Source organism: Aphis gossypii, chromosome 3 (assembly GCF_020184175.1).
Source record: "Aphis gossypii isolate Hap1 chromosome 3, ASM2018417v2, whole genome shotgun sequence".
NCBI classification, from domain to species: domain Eukaryota; kingdom Metazoa; phylum Arthropoda; class Insecta; order Hemiptera; family Aphididae; genus Aphis; species Aphis gossypii.
This window is the reverse complement of record NC_065532.1, coordinates 26,421,580-26,430,133: the sequence shown is the minus strand read 5'-3', so window position 1 is coordinate 26,430,133 and position 8,554 is coordinate 26,421,580. Positions and strand designations below refer to the sequence as shown.

At 27.6% G+C, this 8,554-nt stretch overlaps 1 protein-coding gene across 1 annotated transcript; it reads left to right on the top strand.

The window, feature by feature from the left end:
- Positions 1-1,530: 1,530 nt before the first annotated feature.
- On the top strand, positions 1,531-5,592 carry LOC114131437 (exostosin-2). Its single transcript, XM_027996651.2, has 10 exons — positions 1,531-2,399; positions 2,461-2,670; positions 2,733-2,910; positions 3,007-3,146; positions 3,211-3,436; positions 3,497-3,677; positions 3,756-3,922; positions 3,977-4,120; positions 4,191-4,319; positions 4,381-5,592. Exons 1-10 carry the CDS (start codon positions 1,912-1,914, stop codon positions 4,600-4,602), a joined length of 2,085 nt encoding a protein of 694 aa, XP_027852452.1. The 5' UTR covers positions 1,531-1,911; the 3' UTR covers positions 4,603-5,592.
- Positions 5,593-8,554: the final 2,962 nt, after the last annotated feature.

Here is an 8,554-nt window from a genome sequence, read left to right as displayed (position 1 = left end):
CAAACGTTCTAAATAATCTAACGGATCGTTATATAACTATAATACTCAAATAGTCTTATTATAAGTTAATATCACATATAATTGACTTAAAAATTCAAAAATATTGTCCGAATTATACATGTACATTGTACCTATAATTGGCTTATTATTAAGACGTATACTATTACAATTTAGAAGTTATTATTTCGTAGGTACTTACCTAAATAGTTGTTGCTGTTGGTTGTTTATTATATCATCGTTGCAGGCATAAGCTGCTCGAACACTCGTTCCCTATAGATATAATAACTATAAAAACACGTAATACCTATTTCTCTTTGTAATTAAGTAATTTTCTGTAACATAATTGCTGCATTGACATAATTTCATATACCTAGGTAATATACGTTGATCGTTGGTATATGAGCTGTGGATTTAAAAATAAAAAAATTAATTTTTAAAATGTAAACAAATTTAAATTTCTACTTTTATTATTTTATTTATTGTTATTGTTACTTAATTATTAAAAAAATGTATTAACTATTTTTATATACGTGTAATGAAGGCACCTTAAGCCCTTTAACTATCTTTACTGTATCCACTCCATGATTATATCATGGATATGAAACTCATCATGATCATATTATATATAGATACTCCTAGGTATCTTAGATACTTTATGCCCACTATTGTTCGCGGACCGATTTTGGCTCATCAAGTTAATTAATGTTTTAAAAATAATGCATGTTTTCATTTTTTGTTAATCTGTGACTAAAATGTTAAAAAAAATTGACCCACGATGCCAAAATATAGTTCAGATTTGAAGTGGCATAAAAAAATGTTGGTGACCTGCCCTATAGGGTAGGTATACGTTTATAATTTCGAATAGACATTTAATGCTAAAACTAATATCATGATATTATTTGCTTATTTAGCAAATGGCAAATAGCACCTTTATATGAAAATCAAAAGTTTATTATTGCATATTTTTCAGTACTTTTACTGATTTAACATTTTTAAATCCCATCATATTCCGAATCTGCAAGTTGAAAATTGTAAATTTTAATATTTGTGACTTGATTTTATTAGTTACTAGTTAGTACTTTGGTACTTTTATTCTATTTTTGTGCTACACAATAAGTCGGTAAGTATAATAATACAATAGTACAGTACTACAGTAGGTACATAGGGGATAGGTACTACATTCTACTCTCTATCACTATTCACTTTAGTTAGTGATATCTAATATCTCATGTATGAATAACATTTTTGAAAATATATTCAGATTAATAATAATTAATCGTATGACTTATAAATTATAATAGCCATAAAATTTAACTTTCATCATTTGTGCTTTGGTATGAAATATTTAAATAATTTAATCAAAACGATAAAAATATATAATGTTATGAAATGTGAAGTATTTTAAAATATCTATGGTTGGCATGCACTGGGGAAATGCAGTGCATCATATTGTTAGGGTTATTTATTCACAGTGTGTATGATAACTGATAAAGATAATAATAATAAATAATAAGATGTTCTCTTAGGACGCTTTTGAAATGTTGTAAAAATGACTAATGTTAATTTTTTTAAATTATAATAAAATAATGTTAAAAAAATTATGTTTTAAATTTGTTAGACGTGAATTATTAACAAAAAATGACCCGACAATTTGAATCGAATGCATTTGTAGTTAATACTGTTAACAGGTCGATTAGCGCGAAAAATAATGCAACATTCTAACGTGTATTTACTTAAGTGTTTGTTTTTATAATTTTTTTTTTTATTTAATATTTACCTTATTCAATTATGCCATTTAAAAAATGGACCGTCTAATGGCTGAGCAACTTGCAATGATGAAAATACCATCGCCGAGCCAACGCTCGTATTACTCCATGAGGCGTCTGCCTCACGACCGTCACTGATAAAATCATGTTCATTCGTTTAGCATGCTGCCGTCTATTGAGACACCGAAAGTTGATCTATATTTCTTTATTCATTTCATTTCTTCTGTCTTTTGTGTATGTAGTTGTTCTGCCTCATGCAGTTAAGCTCCTCCAAAAACCTCCTAAAATTCAAGAAGTCTATCAGTATGTTATCCCTGAAGACAGTCCGACTGATCCAACAAACTCTCGTTGTACATTCTACGATTGTTTCAATATATACAGGTGTGGTCATGAGTTTAATGGGGATTTTAAAGTTTATGTTTATCCGATGGCCAGACACGTTGACCAGGATTTCATACCTATTGGGGGTAAAATGTCCAAAGAATATCATACCATACTGAGTGCAATAGTAGAAAGTCAGTACTATACTAAAAATCCAGAAGAAGCGTGTGTTTTTGTATCATCAATTGATACATTAAATCAAAACCGGTTTCGTGTGAAAGAAACATCACAAGCTCTTGCATTATTACCTCAGTGAGTTAGATTTATAATAACAATGGAATAACCATTTAAATAATTTGTTTATATTATTTAGTTGGAACGGTGGTCAGAACCATTTAATATTCAATATGGTACCAGGAACAGCACCAGACTATAAAACTGTTGTTGAATTGTCCATTGGTAAAGCCATGGTTGCTGGTGTAGGTTTTGATTCTTGGACATATAGATCATCTTTTGATATTTCAATAGCAATTTATAGTGACTTAGCAATTTCTTTAAGTAATGACTATACTTTTAAAAACAGGTAAACAATTAAATTAATTTTAATAAATATAATACATTATTAAGATTTTTAATACTTTTCAGGACAACATTTATCACCACAGTTCAAATAAACCTTCATAATGATTTCATTACTTCCTTGAAATCAATTGAGAAACAAAAATCAATGATTAGAGTTATAGAACCTTGCTCACCTAGTGGACAAAACAAAACAATAGTTTGCCATAAAAACAATACTTATAGTTATGCAGAAGTGTTCACTGTAAGTATTGTTAAGAAAAATATATTTTTTTGGATGAAAGGAAATATATTGACTTAATTATTATTTTATTTTTAAACTTTGTATTATTTAATTTAGGACAGTGTGTTCTGTTTGATACTGCCTGGTCCACGGTTAATGGATACGGTTTTAATTGATGCACTAGCTGCAGGATGTATACCAATAGTAGCTATTAATCACGTTGTATTACCATTTTTTGAAGTTATAGACTGGAAAAGGTTTGTACTTACTGTTGTATATTATTATTTTTTATAAAACTAAGTTTTCATTTCTCTTTGATAGAGCCGTAATTATGTGGAGTGAAACTGAATTAAATACTTTACTAGAAGTAGTTTCTGGTATTCCTTTGGACAGGCGGAAAGATATGTCAGCTCAAGGCCGTTGGCTATATAAGACATACTTATCATCATTGCAAATTATTACCATGACTACTCTTAAGATATTAAGCCAAAGACTACATCCACATAGTTCAGACTTTTATGAAAATTGGAATTTAAGACCAAATCCTGTATGTTGATATTAATAATTTAATAAATATCAGTAGATTTATCATGTTGAATTTATTCAGGTATCTGCTAGAAATCCATTATTCCTCCCATATATGTCAGATTCTTCAGGATTCACAGCAATAATATTATCTTATGATAGAATAGATAGTTTGTTTACACTAATAAATATGATTAGTAAGGCACCAAGTTTGCAAAAGATTATTGTTGTTTGGAATAATCAGTTAAAATCTCCACCACATTGTGAGTATTTGAAATTTCAACATATTTAAGTACAATGATTTAGTGATCTATAAAAATTAAACAACTCAATTAATAAAGTTTCAGAGTGGCCAAAAATTGATGTATCTCTAAAGATTGTACAAACAACAGCAAACAAATTATCAAATCGCTTTTTTCCATACAGAGAAATTGAAACAGAAGCAATTTTATCTCTTGACGATGATATACTTATGTTGACTTTAGATGAAATTGAATTTGGATTTCAGGTAAATTACTATTTAGAATTTCGTGTAAGATTGTTTAACGTTTGCTGCTTTTAGGTTTGGAAAGAATTTCCTGATCATATAGTAGGTTTTCCGTCTAGAACTCATGTATGGAATAACAAAACTAATACTTGGAAATATGAATCAGAATGGAAAAATGAATTGTCCATGGTATTGACTGGAGCAGCATTTTACCATAAAGTAAGAACATTGTTATTGATAAAAAAAGAAAGAAAATACATCATTTTAAATTGTATAAATGCATTTATAGTATTGGAATCAAGCTTACACCTATATTATGCCTAATAATATAAAAGAATGGGTTGATGATCATATGAACTGTGAAGACATTGCAATGAATTTTTTAGTTTCGAACACTACAAACAAAGCTCCAATTAAAGTAATATTTTTATACATAAATTATTTTTCCTTTTAATTTTAAGTATTCAACTTTCTTCTAGGTAACTCCTAAAAAAAAGTTTAAGTGTCCGCAATGTACAAACACCGAAATGTTATCAGCTGACCAAGGTCACATGGCTACTAGAACATCATGTGTGAACATGTTTGCCGCTATTTATGGTAGAATGCCGTTAAAGACTGTCGAGTATAGGATTGATCCCGTTTTGTACAGAAGTTTATTACCAAAAAAATTGAAGAGATATAACAATTTTGGAGAATTGTGATCATCATTGTGCTATATTTTTTTAAGACTTATGATCAAATTGTGTGACATTCATTATTTTAAGTTTCCTACGCTTTCTTTTTTTTCCCCCATCTGCATTTTAAAATCAATCTTTATTGTATTAAATGTTTATTATATATTTTATTTATATATTCAATTGATCAGCATAAGATATTATTTAAAATTAGTAATTTTAATGAGTTTAGCATTTATAGACTTATGTTACCATTAAGTTTTTATTTTACTCATTTTTTATTTAAAAGAAATACATAGCCTTACTTTACTCATTGGTTGTGTCATTGAAATAATTCACTTGTTATTTATTTGAACGTTTTTAGTTGTGTATATTTTTTTTACTTGATATCATTGTAAGTCCTGCCTCAATTAATCAGCCATCACTAGATTGTTTTCCTATTTTATACATGTTATTTAGATAATTAATTGTTTTTAATTTGTTTTTAAAGAACTGTTACTTTTAATAAGCATAAACATGTAATTATGTATGAATTAAACATAAATAACTTATGTAATAAATAATGTAATACAATAATTAAAATTGTTAATGCCATTCCATGTAAACTATCACGAACTTAAAAGAGTACTTGTACAGGTTTAAAATATTTATAATAAGGCTATTATTGTTTTAAAAATGTTTTTATTTGTGTTTAAGATTATATTGTTGAATAATTTGTAAACAAGACTAAATAATAGCCATAAGAAATACATTATAATATTATATTTTAGCAAAAAATGCAAGTTAACAATTGTTTAAAATTTATGCAATTGTTCTTTTTTTTTAGTGTTATTTAATTATTTACAACAGTTGAATTTCTTTTTTTTTTTTTTTTGTCAATTTTGTACAACAGTTATAAATTATTAATTTTCAATAAAAAATAAACTATAAATTAAATAATAGATTGATCAAACCAATCGTAATAATATCTGTGAAATGGTAATGAAGTCTAATATACTAAAAGTAGTATTGTTTTCACTTGTCTTTCATAACAATAATAATTTTAGTTGTACTATACAACTTAATGAAAGAGGTTTAATTCAAAAAACATATTTTAATTTAACAATTATATCTTTAATCAATTAGTTGCTTAATTGCATTTGGTAACTCTGATTACAACTCAAATAATCCAGTATCTACTATCTAACTATTGAACTATGTACAATATTTAAAATATTATAATTTCTTAACAATCTTATAATATAATATAAGTATCTAAACACAGATTATAAGTATACTATTGTTTTGTGCTCATGCTATAATCACATAATTTAAGTTGTGATAAGAATTAAGTTTTTTAATCAGTAGTGTCTTTACCTATAGGTACCTATCTACATACATATTATATATATTATATACAATGCATACCTATTGACCATTTCATAAGTACCTACTTCCGGTCTTGAGTTCCATAATTCTAGGATAAATTATTCACTACTTGCAGATAAAATCACTTAAAGATTATTTTAAATACAATAATTAATAATTCTGTAGAAACTAGAAACTACCTATACTGTGAAAATGTTGATTACTCGTCCTTTTCTTTGCCTCCTATTAATTAACTCGAGCACAAATTGTAAATCATTTTAGTTTAGGTATTAAAATTTAAAACGTTTTATTGCGTTTCCCGTAAGCAATAGGGTTTAGATATATTTTATTGTTTTTGAAATTTATAAGGTCATTATTTCTCAATTGAGTAGGACACTGGACAATTATAATGACTTATCTATTTACTATAACTAAATGTCTACATCTATATCAGACATCAGTAGGTAGGTTGAAAAATTAACTAATTTCTCTTATGGGCCTACATAGGTATACCTAATATTTTAACTATCATCAATTATAATTTATAATTTACAATTTTTTAGAGCATTATATTTTAAGGGTATATTTGGTTATTTTTAAGGCATAATTTGAAATTTCATGCATATTCATTTGTTGACATATAATTCTTTGCATCAATATTAATAAAAAAATGGTTAAATATTTTTTTTATTTATGTATCATGTAAAAATGATTTGGATTACAATCGTTAGGTATACAGTTTACTCTTTATTACATAATTTATACATATAACATTGATGACATCAATTATCCAAGTCAATTACTACCTTAAATTCTCACTGCTACATTTCATTTATTGACTATCCATTCTATTATTATACATACCATTATCATGATACGATTTGTCGCTCTATAAGTTACACGAATAGCATCCCGACGAGCCATTACAATTGCGTCGTATAAATCAGGGATGGGCAACTTTAAGTTATTAGAGGGCCAATGTTTAGTAAATTAAAATCTAGCGGACCAGAGCATAGAAAGAAAAAATAGGTCATTCAAAATATACATTTATTTTGTTAATAATGAACAAATAGGTAGTCATTCTCCCACGAGGTGTTAAAATGTCTATATTTTCATCATCAATTTTACGCTTTTACGCGGTAATTATTAAACACTACAAAAACACGAAAGTAATAATTTCAACGACAGCACGATACGAATGTACAAACAGCTATGGTTAAAAGCTACGTATAGCTTTTGTAACACGGTACACATACGTGTGTATATAGGTACGCTATATAATGACATTTAACGATGTTCAATACCAGACAACCAGAGGCATAGCCAGGATTTTTTTATGGGGAGGGCTAAACACTTTTAACTTGAGTTATTGAAAACCAAAAACAATAAAAAAAATTAATAAACACTTTTAATAATACTTTTGTCTTTTTTAACTCAAATATTCTATTATAAAACTAATAACAAGAAATATATTAGTCAAATTTGTAAGAAAATGTCCATACTTAAATTTAAATATTTCAAAACAATATAAAAAATAAAGCCAACGGGGGAGGCTATAGCCCCTTTAGCCCCCCCCCTTGGCACGCCACTGCAGACAACAACATTATTACATTGATAAGATAGACTATACATGTAGATTATAGAATATAGACGATAAACTTTAAAATTGTATGATGTAATTTAGAAGTGTATGACGGGCCAGATTGAAAAAGCTCGCAGGCCGCCATGCCAGTCGCCCACCCCGGGTATAAATAAAAAAGTAGGTTTAGCGTTCTATCTACTATTCAGAAAATAATATTATCAGCGGATATGTTACCTATATTATTATGGTATTGTGTATTTGTGTAACATATTAAACTCACAAGGAACATTCATCTACCACTTATCACCGGATGCGATACGTATATTTTTATGATTAAACATACTAAAACTTAAGACTAATCTGCGGTCGTAATCACAATAGGTACCTATGCACAATATCCATAACTTACGTCCTACCAGATACATCGTAGGCATATTATCCAATAATTGGATAATATAATAAATAGGTATAAAATAGCATAATACTGTAATATTATTCATTCTTAAATATTATGATTGTAGAAGAAACCACGAAGTATAAAACTAACTATTTTCTTGTATTGTATTAATATATATACACGCACGTCGAATATTTTGATAAAACAGTTTTCGATATTAACGCCTCTAAATAGTACATATATTTTTGTTTCTGTTATTATTCAGTGAAAAGAAGACGAGTACCTATATAATAATATCTGCAAAGATCAACAGCCCCGATTGCCGTATGGTTCGCCCTATAGTATCCCGCTGTTAGCTGCAGCTTATATATTAATATGTATTATGTAAAATGTAAAATGTACGCGTCACTGTTAAATTGTTATTCGTTCAGGAACAGATTATTTAAATCAAACTCGTATATTATAATATTGAATACATGCATATTTACATAATAGGCAGAATGTTGGTGGTTATTTTTAAAGCAAAAATACGTATTGCACGAATCAAGTACCTATCAACTTTGGTAGTTATGTTTATGTGTATATTTTAGTTTATAACAATATGAAATACATTATTCATTAAGTTGCCGCCGGAGCAATGACCCATGGGTATT

What these genes read in the sequence shown, in the direction of transcription:
- LOC114131437 (XM_027996651.2), top strand. Translation starts at nt 1,912, where the DNA reads ATGTTCATTCGTTTAGCATGCTGCCGTCTATTGAGACACCGAAAGTTG. An exon ending in GTTATGCAGAAGTGTTCACT is followed by an intron (nt 2,911 to 3,006) that starts GTAAGTATTGTT and finishes TATTTAATTTAG; the next exon opens with GACAGTGTGTTCTGTTTGAT. An exon ending in GAAGTTATAGACTGGAAAAG is followed by an intron (nt 3,147 to 3,210) that starts GTTTGTACTTAC and finishes TCTCTTTGATAG; the next exon opens with AGCCGTAATTATGTGGAGTG.